Consider the following 16,446-nt stretch of genomic DNA (forward strand, 5'->3'; position numbering starts at 1 on the left):
GAAAGACTCCTAACCCTTTCTCCATCCCCCACATAAGGGACTCAGTTCATTTCAGAAAGAAATGTCTAAAAGCATGCAGATTAGAGCCAGCCCTGCAGGGGGGCTTTTTTCTAGCACCATAATAAGCATTAACTGGTAAGAAAATATGTTTTTTGTTTCCCTGGGCTCTATCTTACTGGGGAAGCAGCTTAAAAATTGTTCCTAATCTTCAAGGAGTTTCCAGGTGTTTAATGACTTGCTGGGGTAATAAACAACTGCATTCTGGGAAACCATTATGTGAGATATTACCTACCACCTTCTTTTGCCTCTGAGAATCAAATTAAACTGTATAGTCTGGGTGGAATTGGGGAAAAAACATCAGTTTTGAAATCTAACAAACCTGAGTTTGAACCACAATTCTGTTGCTGGTAGTCATAGAATCTTTGGATAAATTACTTATCCCTTTGAACATAGAGGAACTTATCTGTAAAATGGGTATTATATATATCTTGCAAGGTAAGAATTAGGTATACAAGGTGAGACTGTATTAGTTATCAATTGTTACATAACAAATCATCCCCAAATTTTACTAGCTTAAATCAACACTCACGATCTCACAGCTTCTGTGGGTAAGGAATCTGGGCATGGCTTAGCTGGGTCCTTGGGCGCAGGACCTCTCCAAATGCTGCAATCCAGGTGTCAGCCCCAGGGATCTAGTCTCATTTCAAGGCCCAGCTGGGGAAGGGGCTGATTCCAAGCTCTCTCATTGGCTGTTGGCCCTGCCCTGTGGGCCTATGGAGACAGGGCAGCTCACATCAGAGCAAGAAGGCAAGAGGAGTCAGAGAAAGAGAGTGATATCCCATCACTTTTGCTGTATTCTATTGGTTAGAAGCAAGTTACTAGGTCTGGCCCATATTCACGGGGAGGGGATCACACATGGAGGTGAGTGTTAGGAAGTAAGGAGAGTTAGAAGCTGTCTGCCACGATATATACAGATTCTCAGTAAACAGTAGCTGTCATTATAACCAAATATGAGAGTACTTTGCAAAGTTACATTCACAAAGAAATAGAAGAAATCTACTGGATTATGTATTAGGGTCAAGAAATTTAACAATCATATGACACTATCAGTCTGTAAAAGATCTTGATTCTAACCAATGCTAGGTTATCCAGAGACTACATTTAGAGATGTATTTAATTATATTAAATTCAGATTTGATAACTTGTTACCAAATAACAATCTTTGGACACTAGAGTTAAAAGGTACACATCTCTTACATAATGTTTTATCATATATCTAGTTATATGTTAGGATATCCATGTTTTTATAGGGATGCAAATAAAAATATGTATCTTTTTTTTCATTTAGCAGTATTATAAAGGATTGGATCCTTCTGTATATTCTTTATAATTAGCAGTTTAACAGCTATATAACTTTCTATTCAGTAGATAAATATAAAAGTCATGGTTTACTTAACCATTCCCATTTTCTGTGACCTATAAGTTGCTTTAATGTTTTGCCATTAAAAGCAACACTGTGATTGAGTATCTTTTGTGTGGTAAGTTTCCCCCCCTCATAATTTGAATTATGTCTTTAGGATAAAATCCCAGGAAAAGCAATTAGAATACACACATTTTCATGGCTCTGTCAAGTTTTTAATCCAAATGAGAAAATGGCTTTGGTTTTTATATAATCAAACACTGCTCCATCAGCTCCAGACTGAGTTCCTCAAGGGCAGACACCCTAGCTTAGTTTTTACATTTTAAAAAAAAACACTGCATCTTGCCTCAAAGCAACATTTAATGAGTAGGGTGGACTGAATGAATGAACAAAATATTTTAAAATCTGAGACTTTAGGAAAAATATTTAGGCTGAATATATTGACACTTTTTAAAAATCAGATGTTGCATTTCCATTTAGAAATCACTGAGAGATGTGAGAGACATATCCATGCCAAGCACTGGGCTCTCTTTTGCCCTTACCTCATTTAATCCTCACAGCGCCCCCTACAGTTCATTTTACACACAGCAACAGAATGAAATGCTCGAAGTATGATCAGATTGTATTAAACCCTTGTCCCAGGAGACATCTGTTGGCCCCCATCGTTTGAAAACAAAAAACAAAAATCTAGGTCCCCTTTTCTGGGAAGAATACTAGTTCTTTGGATATGTCTACTTGGTTGGACGCAACATTTTCACCCAATACCAGGAATCACGGGAATTTTCTTGAATGTAGTTAACCCTGAGGAATGAGTAATTTTATCAAATTGTAAGTCAGAGTGATAAAACATTTAGGTCAGCAGGGCACAAATGACCCTCAAAAGATAACTCCACTGGTCAAACTTTACTCTGATGTGCCCTGCCGCTCTGCAGCATGTAAATCTTGAAACTCCACAGTACCCTCCTCCCCGACCCACCGTTCCTTTTTAAAAAGAAACTTTAATTTACTTATTTCAGGAGCTATCATCCTCATTTTCTAGACCCAAGAGATCCAGTCGCTTGTACAGGTGAGTGTGTGAGTGACACAACCACAACTGATTTGTACCCAACGTCCAAACTCTCAGGTTTCGCCACTAAACTTGAACCACAGCGCCCTCTGGTGGGCATCCGGTGGCTTGGGTTTTCCCAGACCCTCTACACTGACTAGACGTCTCCCCTAATCTGCGCTTCTGTTTTCCGTTTTTTCTCCCTCTCTCCCAGGTGAAGGAGGCCATGCAGCGGATTCATGACCGAGGGAATATCGGCAAGTTAATTCTGGATGTAGAGAAGACCCCGACTCCACTGGTGAGTTAAAGCAGGGGATTCGTTCGGTTCAACACAAGAGAGTCCCATCAGGTGCAGGCAATAGGTAGGACAGAGGGAAATACAGGCAGCTCATGGGCTGGCAAAAGCGACCAACGATAATCAAATGATTGCACGAACGAGGGATGCCACAAACTTAGGTAAGTTCTGGGAAGGAAAGGAAACTTCTTTAAACAGCAATGTGAGGGCAGTCAGGAAAGGACAGAAACAACAAACCTGTGCCTATGACAAGTGCTATCTATTGACTGCCACCAATAGGAGGGATTTCTGGTAAAAGTCTAATAAATTCACATCACATACTGAGCAGACTGGTGCCAACTGCCTCTGAGATGCCTCCTGAGGAGTCCACTGATTTTGTTTTCTTTTATCAGAATAAAACCCCTATATCCAGGGATGTTCCCAGGAGTGAAGGATGTCAAGCTCACATCCCTGACGCTCTTACAGTGGCCACTTGAGGGGCGCTATGCGGTGTGGTGGGCAGCACAGAAGCTGCCCTCAGACTGCATGATTCGAAGTCTGGCTCTGAGTTGCTGTGTGTGACCTGGACAATTACTTTGCCTCTCTGGCCTCAGTAGTCCAGTAGTGGAGGTTGATAAATCCTCAGAATGATATGCATAAAACATTGTCTCATACACACTAAATTTTAGGATAGTTTTGACAAAGAAAATACTTAGAAAGGTTTGTTTTCTCACATGTTTAATCTTGAAGCTGCATCAGTTATTTATAAAAGAGAAAAAACAAAAATGTCTGGCATGTTTTAGTCCAAAGTGTGTATTTTCAAAGTGCTTATTGGGCTTTTATAACCATAATGTGGTTTAAGTGTGATGGCCATTTCACTCAATGAAGGAGAGTTAAATGAGAGGGCATTTCACAGTGTGTAAGTGACTGATAATAATATGGATATGGTTTATTAAATGCTGTGCCAACACATGTTCTAAGGCAGATGAGGGGACCAGGTTAAGGAGGAGAAGGGAGTTGGGACCCTGCATCTTTTGTGCTCCTCTGTCTTCTGTGCACCTGTGTCATGTTCTTTAAACAAATGACCAAGTCTGTTTCAGCCCCATCAGTAAATGTAGGCAGGTGTAGAGACATCCTAGACTGCTTGTTGCTTTCAAGCCAAATAGCTGCCACGGGCATCCCACCTGTCTCCATTACCCATGAGGTTCTGCAGGGCACTAGAGCAGGCAGGAAGGCCTGTTTGACCCCAGAGGGGGTGGGTGATTCTCATCAGAGCAGGAGCTGAGAAGGACACTTTTCAAGGTGAGAACTAAAAACCTGCCTTGGCACCTATCATTGTGCTTGTTCCTGAATCTTGGGAGGGCTTTTATCCAGGGACTGAAGTAAACAAAGAAGTGATGGGGAATGGGCCAACTCAGATCTGTATTTGGAGCATCTCTGGGGTGGGTGGAGGCCACAGCCCATCTGGATAGAAGACTAGGCTTGAAGGAATTATCTCCCCAAATCCAAATGCTTGCCCTGAAATCCTTAGCTCAGAGACCAACATAAGATAGCTAATCTGACACTGCTTTTCTGGAAAAGCAAGCAACATTAGCTCTTGGTCCTTAAAGAACTCCTCTCTAGTAGTTTCATCAGGTGCTTGAAGAAGGTGGGGGTTAGGTTGCCAAGCCCTCTCACAAGTCTGCTGCTGAATTTCAGATGGCCAATGACAGCACAGAGACCAGTGAGGCGGGAGAAGAGGAGGAGGACCACGAGGGAGACAGCGAGAACAAGGAGCGGATGCCTTTTATCCAGTAACCAGTGCCCAGCCAGGAGAACGAAGGACGATTTGGAAGAAGAGGAGCCGGCTGAGAAAGCTCTTCTGTAACCCCAGTGAACAAATGCTGTAGTCCAGTGCGTGTCGTGTTTGTCTGCAGTCAGCTGAGCTAAAAAGCTTTGATCACTGTTGTTTTTTGAAATTAAGTGCCGATCCTATTCCATGCAGTATTATGTCCCTCCCCCTCTGTGTATGACCCTCTCCCCTCTCTTATTCCCAAACCATCCATCTCTGGGTCCTTCTCGACAGTTCTAGAACAGCCTTGCTAATTAATACAAGCCCACAGGCCCAATGCTTATGAGACCAGACATGGGCAAAGACAAGTTTGGATTGACAGGTGTGATCACAGAGCACTATCCAGATCTTAGAGTTCTTCAGGCCAATGACACTTCTCGCCGCCAGCCACCCATGCCTCTGGTAAGAGCGTGTGCTGATGTGGCTGGGCGCAGCGAGGGCAGGCCGGGTCATTTCCTGGGCCTATCAATTGAGGATCTCCCCACATAGTACTTCCCATGTCCCCCTTTAAGAGGCAACTTCCTTACATTCATTCGGTTGTTTCACGGTCAGAAGGCTGGATGCTCGATCCCTTCACAGGTTCTAAACCATAAGCACAGGGAAACAGATGTGAATTTTTCAGGATAGGAGACAGGTCAACAGCATGAGTTGGCGAGCCAGCCACAGAGATTTCTCCTCTGAAACCACATCTCATGAGCAAAATCCTTCCTCCCCCACCACATATATTGTATTCTAATTTTAAGAAAATTCACCACATGTGGGACAATTTCAGAAATCATGACTGAGGTTCCCTATGTTTGCACACTTGCAATTGGCATTACTGATGTTGCTGTATTCACTTCCTAGTAGCGAGCAGCTGCCTTTACTGTGGCTCCCCCAAGGAAGGCCTCCCTGGTAGACTGTGTTTGGAAAAAAGAAAAATCAATGAGAATCCTTTTACTTGCCAAAGTGTGTTTCAACGTGTAACAAATTCTAGTGGTACGAAAGCTGACGTGCCAAATGTGTGGCTCCTCTCCTCTGAAATATAAAATGATGGGGCAGATTCTTTGCAGGGCCCTGCATTGGGGGATCTGGGGACCAAACTACTTGAGGACACACACTTGTTCAGTTTTCCCACCCCTAAACTTCTAAGAAGCCCCACCCTTTGCCACACCCCACTTGGCATGGCTGAGGTGAACAGTCCCCACAGGAAGAGAAAGAGGCTCACTGTCTCCACAAGGGGTCTTGTCCTCCCCTCCTCCTAGTCCGTGTGTCCCAACGGGTGGACTCATCACTCAAAAACCACACTGGAGACACGAGAAGCCCACACGATTGGCACCCCAACTCACTTTACATTCTAGGAGATACTGGGGGGTTCCCACACTGCCCCATCTCTCCACCAATGAGCCTTAGGGTAGATGCAACTCTTTGTCAAAGTAATGGGAGTGAATGCATTTCAGCAGTTACCTGTTTTATTTCCCAAGTCCTTTTGTAACAAATGTTGCCTCATTCATCGAGCTCTCTTTTCCTATCCTAACCTTGTGATGACTTATGTATGCCAAATATTTATCTGAAGGGAGGGTCTCTCATTGGGAACATAAGAGGAAAATACGAAGGCGAGAAAGGGTGTGGTTGTCTGTATGCAGAGAGAGGAGAGTATCTCAAAGGACGCCAAGAGCCTCCTCTCTTCCTGCCCCACAGCTCACCCACGGCCCAGCTCTGTGCCATTTAGGGAGGCGATGGGAGCTTTTATCCCGACTTCTTTGCCAAATGCTGTATTATTGGTCATGTTTCCCCCTTACCCAAGCGGACCATGGGCTCTTAAGAAGACCACTTCTGCCATTTCTGTCCAGCTACCCAAGTGACACTTCTGCTGGCTGAGGAGCAAGGAACCACTGGTCATATCAGGGCTCCCCTCTTCCAGGTGGGTGGGACCCCACATTTGGAATCCCAATGGACTGGATTATATCCGGAGGAGAAATATAAAAAGCCATTCCTCCCCAAATCTGTTTGTCCAACTAGTAAGATTAACAATAATCACAAATGATGCCAGCTGGTTTAAAAACAAAACAAAACAACACTTTCATCTCCTCAGAATACAGAATGAGAAAAGAACACTAGACTTTGCCCAATATAATCAATTTATGCCACAAAGGCCAGGGGGGAGAAAGAATCAAAATGAGCTGTGGAATGCACTCCCACCTGAGGCACCTTCGTTCCGCCATGTGATTGTTTCCCTGGAGAAGTGTAAAGAACATCTCAGTTTGCCTTAAAGGAACTGTGAAGGCTTCTCTGTAATTTAAGCTTGATTGGACTGAACTGAAACATTGTCTAATGTATTTGTGGCTTTAGAGCTTTTGTTATATTGTGCCTACAAAGCAAATTATGTTTACATAAAAATATAAATAAAGTATTCAGCATAGCATAATCTTGCCTGCCATGAGTTGCTCCACATAAATGGTTGTTGGGAAAGCAGTCCCCCATGAAATGTAAGGAATGGGTGACTAAGAAAAAAAGAAAAACCGGTGATAGAAGCCTCTCCAGATGAGGAACTAGAGACCACATAGAAAATATAGGGTAGAGATGAAACACAACTTTAAGAAGACATTCAAATTTCCTCAAGCAAGAAATAAAAGAACTACTAAACACATCATATAATAACAATATAGTGGCATTTATAAGGCACCTACTAGGTGCTGTTGAAAGAGCTATGTACATATGTACAATATTAACTCTCTGACCTTTGCAACCGCCCGAGAGGAAGAGTTTATCACATTTTATAGGTGACAAGCCTGAAGCACAAGGGAGGTTGTGCCCTTGCCTAGAATTATACAGCTAGTAAGTGATGGAGCCAGAATTCATGCTCTTAACTGCCGTATCATGTTCTCTTGTCTTATAGTTAAAATATGATGCATTTCAAATTACCACGCTGTGGTCACTCCAAACTCTTCAAGGATTTTGTTTCCACTGATTTCAAGGATATGTCTGCCAATTTGTTTTGCTTTGGAGCAAATAATATGCATACGAAGAAGCACCTTTTTGGCCTGGCTCTCCCTCCAAGTGCTCAGTGAAGTGCTGATTTTAAAACTCATGCATCTCAACCATTTTTATTTTCATGACCTAATATTTTCGAGGTTATCAAAGAGATACACAGAAGTAAATCTCCAAAGGCTAGGATTTCATAAAGATGGATTTTGTGATGAAGGAGGCTTTGTTGTGTTTACCGTATTTCTCAGCAGGAAGCCAAAAAAAAAGAAAAAGGAAAAGAAAATAGAGCTAGTCCCATGTCAGTAAAATGCCACATGGATACAACTGTGTTTACAAAGTGGAGAAGTTAGTCATCTTGTCAGTGAAATTCCTACAAAGTCACCACACCAAGGATCTTTTCGTACATTCTCATGTAGTGCTCATGGACTCCCCGTGAACCTCACAGCCTCACATGGCCAGTGTTGGTGCACTGTCCCATGTAAACTCAGGCAGCAACGAAAACTGGAATCCAAACTAAAACCCACACCTGCACTTACAACTCTGAGAGCGGGGAAGAGGTCTAGGGATTGGAAACAAAATCCTTTTCAGCAGTGTGTCAGGTTACGGTAGTCACGGAAGCAAACCTTTCAAAAGCCATTAGGGCATAGCAAGGCGTTTTGAAGAAGCAGAGGCGACAGCTTTCGAAGGGCACGCTGGAGGAATGGGAGAGCAGCACAGTGTAGCTGAAATACACATGTGCAGGGATGAGTGGAGGAGGAGACACGCATGACGGGAAGTTGGTACGGGGTTTGGAGATCTTCGAATGCCAACCTGATCAGCTTGGATTGCCGTGGGAAGGAAGCAGGATGCCTTGCACAATCTTTGGTGGGAACGCTTGGGGTGTGGAGGCAATTGCTAAGAGTAGATGCAGGGTTTAATGGAAAGAGCAATATGAGAGGAGCCCACAGCTGGTCTCGTTAGGTATCAAGTACCTTGCCTAGTTTAGGTCCTCCGGGATCAGACAATGAAACGGATTTGAACGTCAGCTGTGTTGGGAGGCGATCCCGAGAAACACATATGGGGGAAGAGACGCATGGAACTGGAAAGAGAAGAAGGCAATTCAGGGTGTGTCAATGAGCAGGTGACCACTGGGGATACCACAGACATGCCACAGTGTCCCACTTGAAAGGTGAGGACACTATTTGCTCTGGGGGTGTGCATGGGGGGGGGCATCCTATAGATGTGGTGGCTGACTGCACTGAGCATGTTCATAGGCAGAGACCAAAAAAGGTGGGAAAATGCTTATCTCAGTTCGGCTGCCTAACCTTAGATATAAAAATCTTCCCTCAGCTGACTATCTAGGATTTGCTTAATTAGAGAAAAGGTTTGCCCATCAGTAGATGATTCGATAATCTCTTAACAACCCTCATCAGTTGCCAGTAGAAAGAGAAGGAAGAGCGGTGAATGTAAACAGGAGGCATCTGTTTATTCCTCTCAAAACCACCCCCTCACCTACTACTGATAAGCAATTTAGTCCCTTCTAAGCTTGTTTAGCTGAAGAAATGGCCAAGCCTCCCAAGAAAGGTGAGGAAATTGTATTCACCCATCAATACCTGTGCACCCTCGGTTGAGGGCTACTCCCAACAAGCATGTTGATTCTTTGACACTCTTGATATTCCCCTTGTGTGAACCAAGCACACTACTGTGGCCAGACCGTGCCCTCAGACAGACAGCGACAAGAAGCCACCGCTGCGTGTGGGAGCACTGAGGAGATATGGGACAAGTGTCCACAGCTCCTACTGTAGCTCTTCCAGGGAATTACTCTTTATTCTGAAATTAAATGGGGACACTTTTAAGGCTTTCCACAAACTATACTCTAGTCTTACTAACCACAGCTTCATTCCAGTTACCCCATTAGCTCATATCACCTCTTCTTTTTCTGCTTTTGTTTCGTTAAGTGGTCTCTTGACTTAGAGCAGTTTCTGCCCAGAAGAGACAGCCAAAATGCCTCTCCATCTCACCATGATGACTTAATTTCACTGGGATCATCCTGCCAAATGTCATGTCTTTTCTTCATTTGGAGCCAGAAAATCTGGGGTTCTATGTTAAATAAAACCACATATTTGTTCAACACTTTTTAATGAACATTTACTAGGTGCAGGACCCTATTCTGTGTTCTAGAAACAAAAAGAAAAGAAAATACAGACTTCTCCTCAAGAAACTTATAGTCTAAAATTCGTCGTCGTCGGCAGCCGTCCGTCTCGAGAGACGATGGCGTAGCTTCCTGAGAGTCTATCTGCACCGCCGAGAATGGCTGTGCAGTCCGACTCGGGAGTGACAATCCCTGCCGCACTTGTTACAGGTGAAGGCAGATGGCTGTTGTTGCTGCTGTTGACGCTGCTTCCGCCTCGATCTTTTCTGGACCGCCTCCTCATTGCGCGCAGCCTCTGCCCGTGACGTACCTTGCCTGACTGCGAGCCTCCAGGCTAGACGGTCGTCTGCTTGAACTTCCCATGTGTTGAGATTGATGGAGCATTGTGTCATGTCCTTTTTGCAGATGTCTTTGAACCGCAGTTTTGGGCGCCCTGTCATCCTCTTGCCTTCTGCTAGCTCGCCGTAGAGGAGGTCTTTGGGGGATACGGCCTGCATCCATTCTTTTGACATGGCCGAGCCACCTGAGGCGTCTCTCGCTAAGAACTGCATGCAAACTGCTCATATTGGCTCGCTTCAGCACCTCGGTGTTGGGGACCTTATCCTGCCAGGCGACATGCAGGACGCGTCGCAGGCACCTCATGTCTAAAATTATGCTATCCAATAAAAATACACAGGGTGGGGTAAAAGTAGGTTTCTAGTTGTTTGTATGGAAAATAACGCAATCATAAATAAATCGTAATACATGAATAAATTGTTTTGTGTATTCACAACTGTAAACTACTTTTGCCCCACCTTATACGTGAGCCACATACAAAGTTAAATTTTTTTATTTTTTATTTTTTATTAACTTATTTTTTAACAAGGTTACTTTATTTTATTTTTATTTTATTTACCTGTTTTTAGAGAGAGGGGAAAGGAGAAAGGGAGGGAGAGAAACATTACTGTGCGGTTGCCTCTCACACGCCCCCAACTGGGGACCTGGCATGTAGCCTAGTCATGTGCCCTGACTGGGGATCGAACCAGCGACACTTGGTTCACAGGCCAATGCTCAATCCACTGAGCCACAGCAGCCAGGGCTCAAAGTTAAATTTTCTTATAGTCACATTAAAAAAGTAAAGAGAAGCAAGGAAATTTAATTTTAATAATATTTTACTTAACCCAATATATACCGAATGTTATTTCAAAATAGAGTTAACATAGAAGTTATTAATGAGATACTTTATATTCTATTTTATACTAAGACTTCAAAATCTGACATGTATTTTATACTTATAGCCCATATCCATTTGAACTAGACACTTTGAAATGCGCAGTAGTACTTTTGACTAGTGGCTTTTATTCTGGACAGATAGGAGGAGGGGAAGAGCAGACACGGACACCGAGATATGTAACAATGACTCTGACAGAGCAATGTTAAAGTGCAGAGGGAGCACGAGGTAGAAAGGGGTCAATTCCGTGATAGAAGGGGATGGGGAAGACAGCGTACCTGGGGAGAGTGATGCTTGAATACAGTATTTTAAGATGAGTGGGTGCTGTTCATGAGAGTAATATACTTAAAGAACACAGCCTAGTGCCTGGTACATAGTAGCACTCACTAAACATCAACCTCTTTTCCCCATCCCCATTTGCCTGTGATGAAAAAAATGAGATGGCTGGGAAGTACTCAGTAGCTTCCTTCCTTTTTAGAACAACAGAGAATATATAGGTCTCTATATTTTGCATCCAGATTTGCTTGTAGGAGAAAAAATAAGTTGTTATGGACTGAATGGTTGTGTCCCCATCCCCCCCACCTGCCCAGTTCATATGTGAAATTCGTACCACCACCACATGATGTGATGGTATTAGGGAGTGAGCCTTTGGGAGGTAATCAGGGTAAAATGAGGTCATGAGGGTAGAGCCCTCATGGATGGGATTAGTGCTCCTCTAAGAGTCATGAGAGAGCGTCCATCCTCTTTCTCCTTGTGTGAAGATACAATGACAGGTTGACAGTCTGCAACCTCACGAGAGGTTGACCCTACTGGCACCCTCATCTTGGACTTTCAGCCTCCAGAATATACGACATAAATTTCTGTTGTTGATTAGCCACCAAGCTGATGCTACTTCATTTGAGCAGCCTGGACCAACTAAGACATAAGTGTTTTTGAATTCCCTGCCATAAGCAGAATGAGCAGAGCTCCTATCACCAGCCAAGCAAAGCTGCTGGGAAATCTGTCCCCCAAGTGATTCAGATTGGCCCCCAAACACCCAAACAAAGGAGTGACTCAAATAGGAGCAACACGCCACACGCATATGCACCCACACATGGGGAGTGATTAGGAGCATAAGTCTTGGAATCTTGCAAATCAGGGATCAAATTTGGGCAAATTGCTCGGCATTTGAGCTCTCCTTTACTTAAATGGGGATGATCATATTGTCTGTTTCCTAGAATTGTTATGAAAATCAAATGTAACAGTGTATATTTAACCAGATTGAAACCATGCCCCACAACTCCGTCTGGAAGCCAGATGGTGAATGGTTTCAAAACAAGTTATTTTTCATTCATTCAACGAACAGAGATTAAATGCCCAGCATGTTTCCTACACAATAATTTTAGTGTCTTAGTAGGAAAAATAAGAAATATATTACCTCTCCCACCCAGGACCTTAGAGTTCCATGATATGACAATAAATTTTATCTCTTGCGCAAATGGCAATTTATTTGTAGATTCTGACTTGGAACTGAGAGCTCTTTTGGGTAGAATGATAAGAGTGGTGTAACTGATGAAAACTGTCCATCAGGAATAGGTTAGGGAAGCTGCATAGGAGTAGTAACTATCTTAAGGCACGTCGGTGGGAAAGTACAAAGTAGGCCAATAGAATGATTTATTTAGCTATTGTATGTATCAAGCAAAGAGACAAAAGATTAAGACTAGATTATAGAAATCCATAAATGCCCTTTCAAGGGTTCTGGATTTGGCACTAAAAGCAAAGGGATTAATCAAGGGACCACTGGAGAATGGCCATGGGAAATCTTTCCAGAATGAACTCCACCATTTTACTTGGCCCAATGTAGGGAGAACAGATAGATGGGTCATATTCGAACGATAGTTTTGGGGTTAGTCCCCCAAGGTCCATCCATAGTCTATATGGTCATGAGGTAAGGCAACCACTAAACCGGCATGAGTGGGAGGAAAGGGACATCTCTCCCTTTCAGGAGTGGGAAACAAAGAAGGGTTGGTGATGCAGGTGGCAAGGCTCAAGTCTGTACCCCAATCCAGAGCTTGGGACAAGATTTAAGGGGTTTCAGCACCGAATCTTCCTGAACATTGGACCCTTTGCCTCTGAAGGGGCTTTGGCATTCAGGTTCTGGTTATGTCCTGGTCCTTTGGTTCCATGGGGACAGCCGTTAAGGGTTCATAAATGTCACTCATGACTGGTGTGTCCAAGGTTTAAATTTTGGTTCCAGGTCTTGTTAGAAACAGGATAGGGCCAGTTGAAGCTGGTTCATGGTTACAATAGAACAATGAAACCATGTGGCATGCTCATAAAGATTGGAATCATTTTTTAAAAGCTATCCCAGCTTAGAGTTTGGAGATTTCCACAGAGTGAAATCAAACCAAGGCAAACCACAAGAACACAACTAACATTTACTGAGGATTTGCTGCTTGCCAGAATTTTACACATACCCTCGCTGAGCCAAAACAATGCCTTGAAAATTAGGCATCACCTCCACTTATAGCTAAGGACATTAAATTTCAGAGGAGTTAGGTGGCCTGCCTGTGTTTACCTACCTAGAAAGTAGAGGAATGCTGTCTAGAACCTAGGACTCCATATGGCAGAAAGGTTTCTTTCTAGCATCTGAGAAAGGTGGGGGCCCATGGTTCCAAATTAACATCTTCCTGGCAAGGCAGTTACTCCCACTATCTCCCCATACTCCCTATGCCTCTTCCCCTCCACCCCCAAAGTAAAAAAAAACTTCCTCTCCCCCTGCTCTGGTGTGAATCAAGGTCTCTCAGGAAGGCTCTGATTAGCCCAGCTTGGGTCACATGTCCATCCTAAACCAATCACTGAAGCAGAGGAAAGGCTGTTCTGATTGGCTAGCATGGCTCAAGTGACCACCCTGCAACTGGTCACATTAGGAGCTGGCACTGTGACTGACAACCCTAGAGAACCATATCAAGTGAGAGAGGGATAGATTTCCATAGGAAGGGATGATGGACAGTTAAAACTACATTCACTAAAGCTACGGTATACTGAGTACTCACAGTGCACCAGATACTGTTTTAAGCCAGTGCAGCAGTCACCACTGATGCGCTGCCACATATTGTCTTGGTATAGTAGAGGTCACCTGTAGCAGTAGACAGTCCCTGACATGCTGTCAGCTTCTCACCACAAACACATGCATTTGTCTTTCTTCCTCCGTACCTGCAGGCTTACTCCAGAACCACAGGGCACAAATGCACAAAGGTAACCCAGAATTACCATGGTAGGTAACACGCCCAGGGGCAGCCTCAACCAGGATGGGAGCCAGTTGATAAATGCCCACTTTCCCTTTCCTCTGGTGTCATGATTCTAAACCTAGTTCCACACAGTATCTCAAGGGTCCCTGGTGGGGTCAAGCCTAAATTGCCCGCAGTAGTAACTTACTCACTAGCATCTCTTCACTGACTTTTCTTCCCTCCTTATCTCATTCTCCCCACTCCTCCACTCCTGCTTCTTGACACCACGTTCTGAAGAAACTATCTGAACCCAAGTCTTTATCTAGGGGGGTATTTGGGGGGAACCCAAATGAAAAATAGCATTTTGTGTGTATTAACTTGCCAGATACTAATAACAATCTGATAAAGTATCCCCATTTTATTGGTGACTAAATGAATCCCGGAAAAGTTAAATAAAATGCCCAAAACTACACATAGCAACTGAGTTTTCAGAATTTGGGCCCAGAAATCAAACTAAGCTCTCTCTAGTGCCCAAGTCATTCAAAACACACAATAGCACTTAACAAGTTGGAAAAGTTATTCAAAAGCTAAGCCAGTGTCAATTAAAATGACTTCTGGGGCCAGACCTTCTCAGTTTTTCACAGCCTGCCCAGGAAGTGGGAATGGATTATTACTGTTTTCCTGACTCTAGAGGATTGTATCCAAGGCCAGCAGGAGGGGGCCCAGCAGCCCAGATGAGTTAAAGGGCTGTGCTGTGAAACAGGGAATTGGACCAACACACACAATCACAATGCATTTGATCTTTTCATCCTTTGCAAAAACAAACATAAAATCCTATTTACTCAGTCCAGGCTCATGCTCAGGTTGCCTGCTGATATTAAGAGCTGGTATGACTATTGTCTTTGTTTAGGGGCAGAAGTCTGGATATCCCAAGGATCCTTTGAGATTAATCAACCATCAAGGCAGAACGTCAGTGCACCATCAAATTGATCATTAGAGTATTTAATTATTAACCAGACGAATTAAGAATATATCAAAACTCCCATTCTCAATCAGGACAAATTGATCTATCTATCTATCTCTGCTAAGGTAAATATTATCAAGGAGATTAAATTCAATTCTACAAACATTTCCTAAGGTTTGACTCTGTGCATGGCCCTGTTTCACATGTCGTAAAGGATTCAGACATAAATACAGCCTGGTCACTCAGTGAGACAGGGACAGGAGTCACCGGAAAAAAACTAGCAGCCTAAAAGGAAGAGGTACATGGGGCTCTGGGGTCCAAAAGTGAGAGAGGTGTCATTGGACAGAAGGTAAGACAGCCTCTGTGGAATAGAAGTGGGGTGGACAGTCAAGGACTTGCCAGCCAAGGACTACTGACTTTAACCTACTTACAGTTCAGTGACCAAAAGCAGGACTCCGAAGACAGATGGCCTGAGTCTGAATCCTGACTCTTATAGTTACCAGCATGACCTTGAACAAGTTATTTAATCTTTGGGCTTTCATTGCCTACTATGTAAAGAGGAATGATAACATTAAAATTTTACCAGCTTGTGGTATATAATAAATGAATCAATAGGTATAAAATGTTTAAATAAATGCCTGACACAGAACAAGCACTTGTAATTACGAGGTGTTTTGTCAACTGCATCTGATTTTCCTTTGGGGACTGACCCCACCCATCATATGTTGGGTTGGAGATCCTGTGAATGAAAGTGCTCTGTCTTCCTCTAGTCAAATGTGACTCATGACACAGAAAAGGCAAAATAGATGCTCTTCTTATAATGTGGAGCTTAAAAAAGGGAGTTACAGACACAGGAAAATGAATGGAGCCCATTCATTCTGATGGTGGTGCACTGAAAAGACTCCCTCATTACTCCCTGCCACCCAATCCCCAAAGCTGCCCATGTTTCCTTTTTTCCCCCAAGACTAGATCTCCAGGCTTATCTTTGATTCTGTGAGCAATCCATACATACAGCTTAAGTTAGCCAAACCTGATTTCTATTGCATGTATCTAAAGAACCCTACCTGATATAAAGAGGAACTTTGAACTGGGCCGCGAATAAGCTGGTAGTGTTACCAGAATAGTTCATCTTCCCACTTATATATACAAGGCTTGTCTGGAAAATGTCTAGCCATTGGTAATATAATGAGAACGGTTTGCATGACATTGATGTAACCTGGCAGCCAAGGAGAGTGGACTGGAACACACAGGTATAAAAAATGACAACTTCACTGTACTGGTCAGCGGGGCAGTAGACACCACTGAGTGAGCATGTGTACTGTGTGGCCGTCACATTCAAAATGACTGAGCCAGTAGAGCAATGAATCTTCATCAAATTTTTAGTTAAGCTTGAAT

General features: G+C 43.5%; 1 protein-coding gene across 1 annotated transcript in view; it reads left to right on the forward strand.

Annotated features, from left to right (window-relative positions):
• Window positions 1-4,962, forward strand: part of VAT1L (vesicle amine transport 1 like) — a 139,128-nt gene extending 134,166 nt beyond the window's left edge. The window contains exons 8-9 of the mRNA XM_090259620.1: window positions 2,680-2,763; window positions 4,438-4,962. Of these exons, the coding sequence (XP_090115746.1) occupies window positions 2,680-2,763; window positions 4,438-4,536 (183 nt within the window). The 3' untranslated portion in view covers window positions 4,537-4,962. The remainder of the gene's footprint in view (window positions 1-2,679; window positions 2,764-4,437) is intronic.
• The last annotated feature ends 11,484 nt before the right edge of the window (window positions 4,963-16,446 follow it).

This window comes from Furipterus horrens, unplaced genomic scaffold, assembly GCF_987537825.1.
Source record: "Furipterus horrens unplaced genomic scaffold, mFurHor1.1.pri manual_scaffold_13, whole genome shotgun sequence".
Classification (NCBI taxonomy): Eukaryota; Metazoa; Chordata; class Mammalia; order Chiroptera; family Furipteridae; genus Furipterus; species Furipterus horrens.